This window comes from Tympanuchus pallidicinctus, unplaced genomic scaffold (assembly GCF_026119805.1).
Source record: "Tympanuchus pallidicinctus isolate F22 unplaced genomic scaffold, pur_lepc_1.0 scaffold9, whole genome shotgun sequence".
Lineage (NCBI taxonomy): Eukaryota > Metazoa > Chordata > Aves > Galliformes > Phasianidae > Tympanuchus > Tympanuchus pallidicinctus.
The window spans coordinates 14,930,637-14,947,083 of record NW_026294813.1 but is presented as its reverse complement, the minus strand read 5'-3'; the positions used below and the strand labels follow the sequence as shown (position 1 = coordinate 14,947,083).

At 42.7% G+C, this 16,447-nt stretch overlaps 1 protein-coding gene across 9 annotated transcripts in view; it reads left to right on the top strand.

Annotated features, from left to right (window-relative positions):
* UNC13B (unc-13 homolog B) overlaps positions 1 to 15,973 on the top strand; it is a 205,622-nt gene extending 189,649 nt beyond the window's left edge. For 2 of the 9 annotated variants that reach the window (XM_052670167.1, XM_052670166.1), the window contains exons 35-41: positions 249 to 305; positions 4,862 to 4,942; positions 5,352 to 5,499; positions 8,249 to 8,305; positions 10,766 to 10,858; positions 11,839 to 11,998; positions 13,471 to 15,966. In XM_052670167.1, the coding sequence (XP_052526127.1) occupies positions 249 to 305; positions 4,862 to 4,942; positions 5,352 to 5,499; positions 8,249 to 8,305; positions 10,766 to 10,858; positions 11,839 to 11,998; positions 13,471 to 13,756 (882 nt within the window). In that variant the 3' untranslated portion in view covers positions 13,757 to 15,966. Of the gene's footprint in view, positions 1 to 248; positions 306 to 4,861; positions 4,943 to 5,351; positions 5,500 to 8,248; positions 8,306 to 10,765; positions 10,859 to 11,838; positions 11,999 to 13,470 lie in introns of all 9 variants that reach the window. The other 7 variants (XM_052670161.1, XM_052670162.1, XM_052670170.1 and 4 more) reach the window with 7 other exon arrangements.
* Positions 15,974 to 16,447: the final 474 nt, after the last annotated feature.

Here is a 16,447-nt window from a genome sequence, read left to right as displayed (position 1 = left end):
GCTGAAGCAAGAGTAAACCAGTTAGCACAATGTCATGCTCTGATGTAGATCTGGATTTGGCATCTGCAGAAATGCCAGGTCTTATACTAGATAATATAGTAACAAGAAGGATTGTTGAGATAGGCCTTGGGGTTGTTATGTAAAGTTCTGTCTGGGAACTGGTTTGACTTGCTCAAAGAAAAAGTATGCAAATCTTGTGTATAATGTTTTTTTCCCTCCTTTTTTTTCCTACCTTCTTGCAATCATAGGGCACACAGTTGATTTTCAGTGCTGCTAAAGAGCTGGGACACTTGTCAAAGTTGAAGGTATTGTGTGTGGTCTGTGTTAATGTCGTTGTGTTTGAGCATGGAAGTGTAGTAGTGAGTAGCATGGCTTGTGCTTCCAGTGGTTTGTGGCTGAACACACTTACAGAGAAATGCTTTTTTCTAAATGCCTTAAATGTTCATTTAAATACATCCTGCTAACATTAGCATCGTGTTTATATTAACTGCTCAGTTTTATTCTGCATTTAATAGTAAAGTAGTTTATCTCTTACAGGCAGAGGTCAATTTGATTTATCTATTCAAAATGGAAAAAAGTAGAGATTTTGATATCTGACCAGTTCCTCTGCATCTCCTGTGTAAAAGGGAGTCCCTTGTATGATCCTGATAATGAGCTATCAGTAGGAAAGATACTTGTGGTAGCTATTGATGAATTATATACAAAAATAACTGTTCCTTATGGAACAGAGCCTGTGTCTGTAAATTCTATCTGTGTGGGCTCCCTTTACAGGCAAATGACAGTTAGCATGAAGGCTGTGTTGATGTGTTTTGACACCTCATGACATGACAGTGCATGGCACGAGCATTACTAAGTGCACACCACCTCATTGTAAGCCATTGCCAGTGGTCACAACAGAAGTGCTATGAAATCAGCGATGCCTTACAAGAATCTATTTGTCCTGTGCTGTGGTTTGACTTGTGCTATGAAGCAGATACAGTGCAAGAGAAAGTCTAAATCTCAAGTCACTGCTCACAGATTGTGCAGATAGGAAGATGACAGTGTCTTGGAGGGTGATCAGGAAAAACTTCCCATGGCGAGAGCATTCTTCTAAGTGATCAGTGCAGTTCCAAAATACATTCATCTCTTCCCATTGTGTTTTGTCTCATGCCTTTATTACATGCCTTTATTACATTAGCTTTTATTTAACTATCTATTTCCCTAGCCCAGCAGTCACATTGTATGTTTTTGTGATTCAAGACAGTATGCATTTCATTTAAGGTAGTGCTTATTAGAAGTCCTAGGAAGGATCTGGGCATGCATGTCTCGTTACACAGAATCACAGAGTTGTAGGGGTAGGAAGGGACCTCTGGAGATCATGTATCTGGAGATCTCCTTCTACAGCAGGAGCCTACAAATTGCACAGGTAAGCATCCTGGCAGGTTTTGAATATCTCCAAAAAAGGAGATTCCACAACTTCCCCGGACAGTCTATTCCAGTGCTCTGTAACCTCCAAAGTGAAGAAGTTAGATTGGTTAGAAGTTTGGAGAGAATTCTTTTCTCGGAGAGCAGCAGTGAGGCGCTGGTGCTGCTGCCAAGAGAGCTGTGGTGCCCCATCCCTGGAGGTGCTCAAAGATGGGCTGGATGGGGCCCTGAGGAGGTGAGTAGGTGGGAGCAACCAGCCCACGGTAGGAGGATGGAAATGTATGGGCGTTAAGGTCTCTTCCAACCCAAGCCATCCTATGATTGTATGCACGAGGGGCTTTTTATTTTTTTGAGACTGTAATAAAAGAGTTAACAAACTCTTCAGGTGTGGCTCTCAAGGGAATAGCTGACATCTACCACTTTTGCTGGGGACTGCTAGCTTGTCCTCCCTGGTGACATGGTGACTCTTGAGGATTGTACCACCTCCACTGTTTCTGCTTCAAAGAAAGCAAAAACTCCCATGGGAGAAATGAACAGAGAGGAGCTTTGTACCCAGGCTGGGAGAGTGGGAACTGGAATGCAGCCTCCAAATGCAACCCCCTCTTCCCGTGAGTATCCCTTTCTCCTTTCAAAAACAGCAGGATGAGTGCCCAACATGCGGAGAAGAAGCCCTCCCTGCTGTCCTAATGGACTTCTGGTTTCAAAGGACAAGCTGGATTCTCCCTGTTACTCCCCTCAGGTCACCAGGACAAGTTTTTGCAGACAGCTATGAGTTCTGGTGCCTCTGTGTTCTCAGACATAGTCACTGCCATTCACTGTTATCTTTCACTTCCTCCCAATCTCCTCTTTACTGGAATTTTTTAAGATACACAGAGTGCCTTTTGCCAGGAATGAGCTGGAAGTTTTTCTGTTTCCATTTGCACTGGTCAGACTGAGGCCAGCTCTCAACAGCAGCCTGTCTTTGGCTAGAGTTACTATAAAGCTTATCTTTGCTAACTCTGAACTCCATTTTTAGAAATGCATATACTCATGGAAATCAGGCAAGCCCTGGTTGGTTTTTGAGCCTTTATTTACATATCCATATATAGAATTAGAGCACAGGTGCGTGAGATTTTATTTGTGGCATCAAGGCTGTGTGCAGACATGAAAGCGCCATACCACTTGAATTCTGAGGACCTTTTGTTCAGACAGATGGTGTGAGCTGACATTGTGTCCAAAAATTTCCCGAGGAGTGAAGGAGTTAAGAAGATGTAAATTGTTTGGGTCTGCATAACCATCATGGATTTTCTGTTTTTACAGGCATGTACAAGCTAGCAGAGAAGGCATGAATAAATAGCTACTCAAAGTCCTTCTCTTGTCTGTTTTGCCATTTCACTAAAAGCCTGAGAAAATTATAACACGGATTTTAAGCCTTTAGTTGTCTTAAATAGAACAGTAGGAAAAGATCCCCAGTGAATCATATTAGTCAGCTGAAAGCTGAGACTGGCAGACCTGATCAGCGCAGACTCCTGTCCGGATGAAAAAACAATTTCCCAGTGTATTTTCAAACGCTTGGAAAACCAACAGTAAAACTGGCACCTTGGAGCCAGATACCTGCCTCCCATTTGTTATCCAGGTCTTTCCACTCTGCTTTGGTGCAAGCAGAACTGCTCTTGCTGCCTGTCCCACACAGCCAGAAGCTAGAGCAGGAAGCGGAGCAGCCTCTTCCACTTTGCAAAGCCAAGCTCTGACTGCGGAGGTTTTTTTAAGAATAGTTGTGCACAGTACACCAGTGAATATGAGAGATGAGGCACACAGGGAAATAACATGGGCTCCTCTGTGTGTAGCTGTGAGCATTACCAGCCCCATCACTTGGATGTTTTTACATGATGTGTTGAAGTAAATGACACTGGGAAACTCTTAGAAAGCACTGATGTGTTGCTGTGCAGTGGCAGCACAGGCACAGTCCAGTTGACCTCTATGAGTGGTAAAGAAACTTGTTAGATGTTGAGGAGAAAAAACGCCAGCCACCTGGTTTCTGTTTCAGACTTGGGTTATCTGGTGGGCAAACCCAGAAAGTCAATTCAACAGAAATGAAAATCACACTTTGGGCACCTCAATAAAATAGGACTCTGGAGAAGTGGCCTTGGGCTCTGCCTGATGCACTTAATCAAACAGTCAGGAGATAAATGTTTTACCCTTTGTGTACTGAAGTGTGAAGCAACATCATCTTCAACTGAGTCACTTGAGAAGAGAGAGGTGAGTGATGGCTCCCCAGAAGACAGTTTGTTTTAACAGAAGATTCATTGCAGCTTGTGGAACATGGTGCTGCTGCACTAGCTCTCCAGATCAGAAGCAGCTTGAGAATGGAAGGAGGCCTGTTGAGGCATCTCTACTATCAAGAAGGCACAGTACAAGCTTGTCTGTTTCCAGTTGCACTGGTCAGACCAAGGCCAGCCCTCAGCAGTAGCCAATCTTGAGCAGCATCTTCTGTAAAGTCTAATGCAGCGCTGTGCTGTGCTCAGACACCATCAGGCTGCAGGAGATGGTGAAATGGGAGCACCACCATGTGACATGAGGAACTGCTAGGCTGCAGGATGGCCAGCAAGCTTGTCAGTGTGAAATGCATGCGTGATGCTGCACTCTGGGCATGCTGGGCTCACAGACTGTTCAGAGGATGTGTCAAATATGCAAGGATGAACCTGTATATTTGTGTGATTTGCCTGCATATTTTTCACGAAAGCTTCAGCACCAAGGCTGCAGCCAGCTGACCTGATCCTCTGGAAGGTCAGACAGTTAGAGTTTGGGTTTGTGCAAAGCTTTCACTTCCTAAAATGTGCAGGGAAATGAGCTTAGTGAAATGCCAAAATATGACACTCAGGTAAGAGCCTAAGACGAATATGCTCCCACTGCAGCAGAGGACATCCCTTCCCAAAGGGATTTGTCTTTGCTGTTAGTGATGGTGGATTTCGTTAATGAGAACAACCTCATCTGTTAGTAGAGGTGCTTTCTAGAACACGTTGTTTGTTTTTATTCCTGTACAAGAGTGATATGAGCACCTGTCAACATCTAACAACTTTTCCCTGGATCTGGTTCCCAGAATTACTTGCTTTGGGTAGTGTCTTAAGGTCTTTGTTGTGGATGCTCTGAAATGACTGGCAACAAGAAGACTCCTGTTTGTTTTTTACTTTAGAGAGCAACTGATTGTTAAATTGTTACTTAACATTTATCCAGGTCCTTTCCTTATTTTCTCTCTTCTCTGCCTACAAGAGAGGAATTATGCTTATTTTCAACTAAAGCTGTAATAAAAGATTCTGAGACATATCTTCTGTGATAAAAGATTCTGTATTCCATAAATGGCTGAGCTAATGCTGTGGCCATGTAGCCACAGCATGAATCCAGAGAGAGAGATGAGATTGGGATCTCTTCCTGTAGCATCTGATGACATACTAATAGCAAATATAATGATTGTTTGCAGGATCATATGGTGAGAGAAGAAACCAGGAGCCTCACTCCCAAGCAGTGTGCTGTTTTGGATCTAGCACTGGATACTATCAAAGTAAGTGATTTCCATTTCTGTCCATGTCATTCCCTTGCTTCATTTGCAGTCCCATTTGGGAGGGGAGAGCCTGTTCCAGTTAGGAGATGGCAGGAGTCTGTTGCTGCTGTTCCAGCCATTAAGCCATTAATGCCATAGTAGCCATTAAGCTACTGCCACATTTGGGTAAGCCCAGATAGGGTCATGCGATGGATGCGTGCTGGGAGAGAGGATGTATTTGCATTTAAGCATTTTGGAATAGGAAAGCCATGAGCAGTTGCTATCAGCTGGTCTAGCAAGAGCTGGACTCCCAATACAGAAGTGTTTTGTGAATTTTTCAGCTCTTTCCAATCCATAGTGCATAAATACTTGTTGCCTTTTACAATTCTTCCTCAGTATTTTTCCCTTGTTTATTTATTTTTACTTCTAGCAATATTTCCATGCTGGCGGGAATGGGCTGAAGAAAACCTTCTTGGAGAAGAGTCCCGACCTGCAGTCACTTCGATATGCTCTTTCTCTCTACACTCAGACCACAGACACTCTCATCAAAACTTTTGTCCAGACGCAGACAGCTCAGGGTGAGACATTTATGCTGTTGGCACAGTTGAATGGAGGGATCTGCCCTGTTCTTAATTGCTCAGTCTTGTATTGCCAGTTTGTAGAGTGCTGTTGGCAGTAACTTTTCTGGAAATGTGACAGTGCAGAGCTTTTGAAATGTGGAAGGAGGGAAAATGAGTTATTTCCTGCACAACATTTACATTTTGAGAGAATAGAGGATATGTGAAACATACGTCCTGAGGGGGTTTGTGGTCTATTTTCTGCAGTTCTCATATAGCAGTCACGTTTCTTGGATTCATGTGGGTGGGTAATCTGGGGAAGTGAAATGCGAAGATATTGTACTGAGACTTAGAGTGGTGTGAGAGACCATTCCAGCAAGGCATCACCACAGAAGCTACTGGGTGCCTGTGTCACAGGCCAGATGCCAGCAGCCCAGTGCCATTCTGACCGGTGCTGACTGACAGAATGTGGTGAATCACAGAGCACCACGCTGCTGTGCGAAGAGAAGAGTCCCTTTGGGAGTAACAACAGCACTGTCTTATCTGCAGCCACTACAGGGTATGTGTTAGCTAGATGATAAGTCTCCACAAGTGGTAGTAGGCTGCTGGAATGGATCACTGGAGTTCTCTGGTTGCTGTCTGTGAATGCAGAGCAGTGCTGCTACTTCACTGATTCAGAAGTGGTACATAGCTAATTGCCTCCATCTTTCGTTGCTTTCAAAGAAGCATCCTCAGATTGTTGAGTAGAATAATTTAATCCATCGTCATGCACCTTCACTGGTTGACTATGAATCTTCTTCTTATACTCAGAAATAGAGAACAGATGCTATTACAGGTTAGGTCAAAACTGAAACTGATGTTCTACGTTTTCAGGCTTCTTAGGTAGAAGCTGTGGCATTGGGCTATTATATCTCAGCAGCAATAATCAGAAAGCTCCACAGGAGATGTATTTTGCCATATTTTTGCCTGGCCTATAGTGTGTACTTTAACTCTTTCAAGCCTAACAGAGCTGGTGACCCCGCAGACCATACCAACACTGCCATCAAATCTTCACACTAAGTCAAGGCAGAATGACTCCCTACCTGACACACACTTCTCTGGTGTGAAAATGAAATTGCCTGGTACTGGCCTTCCTCTGTGCATTTTTTTAAGCAAGAAAAAAAAAAAAAGTTTATTTTAAAGTGAAAAATAGTTGACTATCAGTTTTAGATGGTCCTGTGTACAGCCAGCAGTTGGACTCAGTGATCCTTAAGGGTCCCTTCCAACTCAGGGTATTCTATGATTCTGAATCATCCTTCCCTTTAGCAGCACAAACATATGATTGTGTAAGTTGAAGTACTCTTCATTAAGCATCAGAAGTTAACTCATGTATAGGTGGTCAGTACCTACATTGGAGAGAATAATCCCTTACATGCATCCTAGCAGAGCAAGGATGACATCCAGTGGCCAGGCAGGTCAAACACTGTGCTGCATCACCGCGGGACTCAGGGAACTGCCTGCTCCCACTAGAGTTACACAAAACACTTTTTAACTAGGAACTTATGTACTGTGCTCAGTACATTTTCAATCATTGCTCCTCTATGGCAAACACTTCTTTATATATCTGAACCATGAACTGATACTAGTGTTTTAATTAGATTGTGTTACGATGTTGTAATGAGTCACAGGCTAAGGTTGTGTACAGCACTGCTGTTCTGCACTTCATACTAGAGTCAGAAGTGTTTAAAGTCAGAAAAAGAAGATGTTGAAGCTGGAAAGTGGAAATTTTAAAGATATATGATGAAGAAATTTAATTCAGTGAATTCCAGTAAGGGCAAGTGTACAGCAGATACACAAAGAGAATTGGAAATAATCTAAGAGCAGTAGGATTATAGAGTTTCACCAAAGAGTGTGTGAAAGCTTACAAAGAATTTAGCTCTGGTTTCGGTGTGCAAGAGGCATGTGCAACGAGGTCACACGTTCTTTCACATAGCTGACTGGTGACATTTGTTTGTGGCTTGTCTGAATCACATTGGGAGGCAGCTATTGGGTGTGGTGAACCTCTGAGCTGGTCCAAATCAGCATCATTCGTATCAACAGGCTTGGGAGTGTGGGGCTCTGTTTAGAGAACAGAAGACTGGAGCTATACAATCGGTATATGTGGTATCAGTGATGATGCTAAGAAAGGTATGATTTTCTCCAGGGACTGAGGTTAGAGCAGGATATTACTTGTGCGTGCTTCTGGGCGATCACAGTAGGTAGAATAGTCTGGAGATCACATATGCGTCGGAGAGACAGAAGGACAGCACTGGTATTTACAGGTGATATCTGCCTTATAGATGTCTCTCTGGCTGATGTTTTCCCTTAAGCCAAGCATCTCACAAGCCTAAGAGTAGAAAAGACTGCATGCAGAGCTACTTAAACACTTTGCTGCTAGCTAAATACTTCACTGCTCAGTAGTTACACCTAGCAGTTTGTGAGTTGTCTTTTGCACTCCTTTTCTTATTGTTCCACAGTCTCTGGCACAATGCTTTGTTCTGCAGAGCTGGATCAGAGTTTGTGGTTCAGTTTTGCCAGTATAAATTCTGGTTTTTTTTACCCAGACAATCCTTTACTCGCAGACAGGCTTGCTCCTCAAAGCCTGTGATGGTACAGAAGATCTAAGAGAATGTTTGTTAAGAGCTAGAATGTTTGTCTTGCATTTGTTTAAGTGAAGCTACTAATTGGATTGTAATTCACGCTCTTCTCTCTTTATCCTCCTTGCTTCTTGCCTTTTGAATTCATGTCTCAGTGCATGATGGGAAAGGTATTAGGTTTACGGCTAACGAGGACGTTCTTCCTGATAAGGGTATGTTCCAGACTAATGTTGTTACCATAACAACATTAGCCAACTGCCTTGCTTTTGAAGCCATCTTGCTCAGAACCTTTTCCAGAGACCCATTCCTAGTAGTTCTCTGTAGAAATGAACTGTCACAGAACGCTTGCATCCCACAGAGCCATGGGTTGCGCAGTGTAGAAGTTTGTACCTTGCCTGAGAACCTGTTCCAAAGCCTGAGACTTCTTTATGGGATGTGAAATCTGTCTTTAAAATGGACTGCATTTTGAAAGATGATGCACATGTGTTTCTCTACTCTTTATCATGGCTGTGTGTTGCTATTTCAATTCCTGGACTTGCATGCTTGTGGTCTGCAGGGATGGTAATACATAGTTATGTTTGATATTGACTCAGAACTGTGGCCAAGCTTGAAACATGCAGCTTGAAGGGGGTAGATAAAGACTGCATCCTCAGGAGACCCCTAAATTAAGTCTTTTTGTTTTTCATCTCCCAGTTATTTTCTGCTATCGAAAGTCACATTTCATGAGCTCAGTTCTGCAGTTTCACCTTCCAGTATCACAGCATCAGTGAGTTAAGATTTAAATCTGCTTGCCACCAAATGTGCAAGCACATATATCTACACAGCGGTATGTGAGCAGAACTTTTACACTGCCTGCTATGGATATTTCTTAAGTAGTATGTGGTCAGTTAATATAAGTGGGTTTTTATTATGAAAAGATGGAAGTGAAGGCAGAAAAAAAGCACAAATCAATCTAAATTTTGTTTCCCTCAAGGATAAAGGGGTGATTCTGTTGTGATTCCTGAGAAGCATCAGCATCTCATTCGTAACCCACTAATGATTCTAAAGATTAGTAGAATGAAGATCTGTGTGTTTGGCAGCTGATGTTAATCAGATTATTCGGCCTGATGAAGTTGTTATATAATTTTGGTAATCTTGTCTATTCCCATAGAAAACACTGACTGTGATAGGCACAGTCAGGCGAGTCTGATGAGTGATTGGGCCCAGCATTTTTAAAGTCCTACGCTTCTGCTTACATACAGAAACACATCCCCTCCTGGGCGGGGATAAAGCGTGTGCTCAAGATGAAGTACAGCTGTTACAGCCTAAAGGCTGTCTGTTGAACTCAGGTCAGGAGTGAGAATCTAGCCCTAAGAGAATAATTTGAGGTTGTGTTATGTTTGTGCGTGCAGATACTTTCGCTTGAATATGAACGTGACTTTCACTGCCGGCGGTGCTGTGCCAAGTAATTCTCTTCAGAGAGCTGCACAGATGAGCTATCAACCTCCTGTTTTTGAAAGGAGCGCTTTTGCTGCCTGCAGTCTGTTTTTGTAGAAGTTGACATCTTAGATCCATCTAATCAAAATGTTTGTTTAATGACATCCTTCAAGATCCTTGTCTTGAATTTCAGTCAGACACGCCATTTATTTTTTTTTCCTCCACTTCGTTATGCATCTTAGTCTCAAAATTAACAAACTAACAGTGCTCTGCTTAGGTATCCAGTTAGCCCATAGGTATCCCTCTTACAACTGCATTGCTAATTGTCAAACTCATCAGACGCTAATCAAAGAGACAGGAAGATCAATCTCCCTATCTGATCAAAGAACTTAATTTTCCTTCTGCAAAGCAGTCTTTTTCTGTAATTTACATGACATCTCAGCTTCCCTACCAGATAAATGTTGTTTCCCCGTATTGCTTGATTATTATAATTAAAAGTGAATATGTTGAAAACATCGTAATGCAAGAATTGCAAGGTTCATGTGATGTTCCCCTGCAGTTTGACCACGTTATGTTTTTCTCCGTGAAAATACGTCTTGTTTTCTGCCTGCCTGATAGATGTAGGGAAATGAGTGTGCAAGTTGAATGCTTCTTTCTCATCCTCTTTGGTGTACAGCACTTAAGGGATTCTCATTACCCACTGAAGGGAAGCAGGTGGGGGCAGTCAGGGTAACAGCATTTATCTGCTATACTGCATGGAAACCTTGGAGGGTGAGACTGCATTATGGCTCAGTGCTAATTGCTAACATCTTTGTCTTTTTTTTCCCCTAAACTTGCCTTCTATGTTCTCTTGTGCTTTTTTGGTTTCTTTTTTACTTGTTTTTTTTTTAATCCTTGTCCTTAATTCTGATGGGAATGCTGCTGCCGACCACTGGAATGCCTTGCATGTGTATACAACAGCTTGTCAGGAACTTCTGAAAAATATTCTTGTTCTCTGAGAGGGCTCATTGTCGCTTAATATATTTTAGAATTCTTTATAGAGTGTGATTCTCATGATGGAGTGCAAAGAAAGTTAGTGTTTATGCTTGTTGGGCATGCAAGCCCATTAGTTTGCATTGACATTTTATTATCAATGCTGACTGAAAAAACTGCCTATGGAGGGTGTGAGAACACTACTGTCTGCTGGGGTGAAGATGGGTACCAATAAACAAAATCTGTGTGTGCACGGCGCGTGCGTGCCAATTTTCTTCCAACAGCCTCTGGTGTGGATGACCCTGTGGGTGAAGTGTCCATACAGATCGACCTGTATACCCATCCAGGAACTGGAGAACACAAGGTCACAGTGAAAGGTAGGGACAGATACGCTTTACTGCTCGGGCTTTGTCTGTATCGAGGCAAACTTCCAATTGGAAAACATCGTATTTCTGTGCGAACTCATGTGATGTGGATGTTTTTCACGTCTTGAACATGCAGGGGCACATTAATTGATCTTGCCCAGTCTAGCAAGTGACGTGACAGTGTAGAGTCCTGTTGTTTATTGGCGACATTACATGAAATAAACAAATCAGATGGTGGCTCTCGCAGGCCCCACAGTTTAGCATGTACTGCAGAGAACAGAGCAGCATGACAGAGTGATGGTGTGAAACTACCCAGTGTAAATTGAGAAACTGCAGAACCAGGAAGAGGTCAGGGCCTTTGCTCTCCTCCATCCTGGCGGCCAAATTGATCCCAGAAGAGCTGCTCTGAAAATAACCGAAGCAGTGATTCATCTCAGGCTTCCTCTTCCTTCATCTCCTTTGCTTGAGTGCAGCATATTTAACTACTTTAATTTCCTCTAAAGATATATATAAACAGATCTCCAGCCTTCTCTTCTCCTGTATAAATCTATACCACAGGGCAGTTCACAGATATTTTCTATGCTTCTTGTGAGAGAATGGGAATTAAAGAGCTAACAATGGTGAGTTCTGAAACCACCCACAGCTCATATGCTTTGTTTGTCTTACCTGCAGTGTCATTTTCAACAGACTTCAACATCGCCCCCCTACATACCCTGTTTTTTCTCATTCCACAGCTGATACAGAATTAAACACTGACCAGACAGAGCTGCATGTGTGCCCGCTTTTTGACTAGTTTCTTGAACGTGCATATGGCAAGAGAAAAGTTTCAGATTCCCTAGGCAGAATTCAAACAGGACAAAAAAAAAAACAAGAAAAAAGACATAGCTCATGTGTTGTAGGTTGGACAGGGAATGGAAATGAGATCCAAGTAGAAAGCTAGCAATGGGAACAAACGAGCGTTCGTTGTAAAGCAGATTGTGACTCTTTTCCAGTTGTGGCAGCCAACGACCTGAAGTGGCAGACGTCTGGCATGTTCCGTCCGTTCGTTGAAGTTACCATGATTGGGCCTCATCAGAGTGACAAGAAGAGGAAGTTCACGACCAAGTCAAAGAGCAACAACTGGACCCCCAAATACAATGAAACCTTTCACTTGTAAGTGTGAAAAATAGCCTGAGGATCTGGCCTGGCATGGTTAGATGCAGTGGACAGATTGTGTTGTTTTTTTTCCCAGCGTCCACGAACAGCCTGCTCAGGGCCCAGAGCAGTACTTGAACCAGCAACTTGGCCCGGTGTCAGGTGTTTTGGCAGGAAAAGCTAGATGATGGGAGATTTTGCTGTGGGTGGGGTGCTGGGAATCACTCTTCACCAGCAGTGTCCTTTGGCTACCTTCGGAAATGTGTGATGTGTCCTCTTCATGTATTTTACTGTGCTCCATCATTTTAATGAATGTGTTTTGTTGTTAGGAGTTGAGGCTAAAAGTTCATTATGGATGTGATTTTAGTTCCTAATGAGTGTCTTTATCTCGACTTGTGGGGCGTGCTCTGTGAACTTGTATATCCTTTTTTCCAAGGTTGTAGTCCTTGGATCTGTTAGCAGTTGCAGCCTTTCTCAACATGGGGTATTGATCTCTTCTTACTTGGTTTTCACTATTACAAAGCTGTCTCCCTTCCTAGAAGGCTCAACCAGAGGAGCTACAGGCTGGTCCTGACCCAGCTGTGCAGTAAGAATAAGTCTGGGTGGCTCTGCGTGAGCAGGGGCTGGACCATCTGACCTCCAGAGGTCCCTTCCATCCTAAACCATTCTGGGATTCTGTGAATCAGAGAAGGATGACCAGCAAAAGACTGTAAACTTCCCAGGGAAACGGGCAGGCTGTATGATTTCATTTGATATGGAGAAGGGCAGACTTGCTCTAAGTGAAGAAATTTTTGTACCTTTTTTCTTTTTCTTTTAGCTTCAGAAACATCAGAAAGGTTTGGAATGTATGTTTATTAGCTGATGCTTTAATGGAAGGTTCTGCATCATTAACAAAGACTTCATCTAATTAAAATATTAATTACTGGAATGAAACAACCCTTAGCAGGAGCAGAAATGTTTACAGTTGTCTTAGTTGAAAATCTATTAGCATGTCTTTTATGTTCTTCATTCTTTTCATTTTGCAATTTAACACACACACACATGCAAAGGCAACTTGAAAAGAGTCATTTCTTTTTTTTCTTTTCAAATAGCCACGTTGTCTTTATCAACCATGAAACAGCAATAATGTGCATACACCATATGCTGTACTCCTGCCTCTCTAAACAGAGAAAAGAAGTTTTTTATAATAAACGGTAGTGAATGGTAGCAGTGGAAGAGTTTGCCCAGAGAGCTGGTGGATCCCCATTCCTGGAGGCACCCAAGGTCAGGCTGGAGGGGCCCCTGATGCAGCTGTGGTTTCTCTGTTCCCTGCAGGGGAGTTGGGCCAGATGAGCTTTAAGGGTCCCTCCCAACTCCAGTGATTCTATGGTTCTGTAGAAAGGAGTTTTTTTGGCGCATCTGGCACTTCATCCAGCCTCTGCCATGATTTTAAAATGTCTTTTTTAAGAGGAATTTGTATGTTCTGATAAGTAACCCCGTGTGTTTTTCAGCATTCTGGGGAACGAGGACGGCCCCGACGCCTACGAGCTCCAAGTGTGTGTGAAGGACTACTGCTTTGCTCGGGAGGATCGGGTGCTGGGCATCGCAGTGATGCAGCTCAGAGACATAGCAGACAAAGGAAGCTGTGCTTGCTGGTGTCCTCTTGGACGCAGGATTCACATGGATGAGACCGGACTTACAGTCCTGAGGATTCTTTCCCAAAGAACCAATGATGAGGTTGCAAAAGAATTTGTGAAGTTAAAATCTGAGTCCCGTTCCACTGAGGAAGGCACCTGAGCTGAGCTGTGTGATCTTTCCTTTTCTCTTCTGCCTTGTGCCAATATGTGCAGGTGTTCAACAATTCTCTTTTATTAGTTACAAAAGGTTTTTTCATGTTATCTTTGTCAGCTCCGATAGCGCACGTGTGCTGTAGAGGAAACAAATCCATCAATCTGACGTGAATTATTTATTTTTTAGTAGCTGGTAAGACAATGTAGAGAACAAGACAATCTCTTCCTATTTAAGATGCAAATTATGCTTTGTGTATATAAATTATTTTATATTGCAGGCTGGGTATGCTGGGTTTTGTTGATATGCAGCACTGTGATTTTATCCTCTGAAACTGGCAGATGTTAAAAGGTTCTCCATAATCACACTACGAAACAAACTAACTGTATGGAAATTGGGCGAAGAGTGATTTGGGGGTTTGGCAAAACACAGTTATCTCACTGAATTCATGTAGTGTGGAGCTGCCAAAGGGTGTTCCTGCACAGAGTGCACTAGTATTTCGATGTGTCATGCAGACATCTCGACGTCTGCTTAAAAAAAGCAAATTGCTATGGAGATGTACCCCAAATGAACCTGCAGCTAAGGATGTGCTGCTGTGAGCATGTACATGACCAATGGAACAAGCGCAGAGGGCCTAAGATCTCATAGCCAAAAACTGCAAAGGCAACACCCAGGGAGCAGGCTGCAGCTGCCCTGCCATGTAACTAGATGCCGTGTTGCAGAGAAGATGAAATCCCTGCGTGCTGCTGGGAATCCTGCATCACCATGTGGGTGCTGTAAGCTGCTGAGCTCCACGAGTCGCGCTTTGACTACCATGACCAGCCCTGTAAGGAAGGGAACATTACAGCCATGACAAATAATACGGCTACTACTTACTTTTTCCATTTCAATATTCTTTTTTTAGGGGGTTGCCCTGGTATTGTTTGGTTGTGTTTTTTTGTTTTGTTTTATTTTGTTTTGTTTTATTTCTTTTTTATAATTAAATACTTGCAAGTTTTCTGTAGCATTTTGTTAACCCTGGAGGCCATTCCTCCTTATAAACCCAGAATAATGGCTTGGAAGAGAACTGCACGTCTCCCCTCTGCATGCACTCACTCTTTTGAGTGCAAGTGGAGGGGCAGCAGGTCCGTTTGGTTCTGATCTTGAAGCTGCTGCTGGCCATGCCATGTTTGATCCATGCTGATCATCATTAATCTGTGATTGAATGATACCATTGAAGATATTTTTGCACTATCTTGAAAAACCATACTAGTTTTGTTTTCTTGCAAAATAAAACAGTGTCCTGAGCAAAATGATTGCGGGGATATCAGAATCTGAAATTTTGTGAACAGGAGGCTCTGGAGTAACGATTGTAACGAGGTATGGTTTTTTTGATTTTTTCTTCACTAAGGGGATATTTGCTATTTCCAGCTGCCCTTGTACTGTGGAAGGTGCAGCTGGAACAAGCCAGTCCTTGTCCATAAAGTACTGTAATACTGTCAATAAACTCAAAGACTGGCTATTGAATGACTTTTTTTTTTGTATTTTCTTTTCTATATTGTCTGACACTTGTACAGCTGTATGATATGACTACTGGGCTTGCTTGCAGAGTTGGGACCGCACCTGGCTTTGTTCGTATCTGTGGTGTACTACAGTAGTGCTCTCCTAAACTTCACGCTCTTTGTCACAACTCTGAATTGTTGTACGTGCCATTGTTACGAGAACTCTTAGTACAGTCTTTAATAAACACTTTTAGCAGCATCTGGAGTTGTCTGTTGAAGTATAACTGTGATTGGACTTGCCAAATCATGTAGGTTAGAATCGCTACTGCAACTTTGCAAATTACTCTCATGTAGTTTGTAGGCTTTTCCTTAGTACTGTAGAACCCAGCACAGTGTGTGTCAGGTAATTCCCTCTTACTCTGTGGTAGAGTACCTCTGTCTTTGATGTCTTTTCCTAGAGTTCTTGGCTTCTGATAGAGCACTGAGACAGAAAAACATAGAGAATAACGTACTTCCTTTTGTTTGCCTGTCTTGCCTTTAAAGTTTCCTTTGTATTCAGGTATTGCCTCCTGCTGGTGCTAAATGGAAGCCTCGGGCAGGCAGTAGGGTACCTTACCAACAACACGTGAAGAAGAGTAATTGTATACCAAAATGGATTGACAGTTTTCAGTTTGATGAGCATTAATGCTATGTAGATGATGTTGATGAGATGAAAGAATAAACCTTCTTGTTGTCAAGTAAATTACACCCTCTCCTCCTTTTTTGGGGATGTGCCAATTTCAAGCATAAAAGCTGTAATAACTTGGAAGTTTGTATTTCATAATGACACAGGCCTCAGTTTTTGTGTTCTGGGATGCAACTTTTTCCTTGTGTGACATGCTTGGCACCGTGACTGCAAGTAACTCAGCTACATAACAGCAAAGCTTGCTGCTGTGTTTCTGTTTCTAGCTTCATTATGGAGAAAGTTGAGTTTGATGGCATATCACCTAAAGTGTTGTTTGAAGCAGAAATTCCGTGCCCCACTTCAGGTCAGTGAGGTAGACAAGAGTTTTTGACTCACTGGTATGTTCAGTGGTCATTGCTTCAGCAAGCACTGCAGTGGTGAGAAGCCCATAAAGAGCTTTTCAAAGGAAAATTGCAACTTGTATCCATGGGGAAGAGGTCAGGACAGGGACCCAAGCTGGTAATCCCAGACTGTGTATTTCTTGTCCACCAGCTT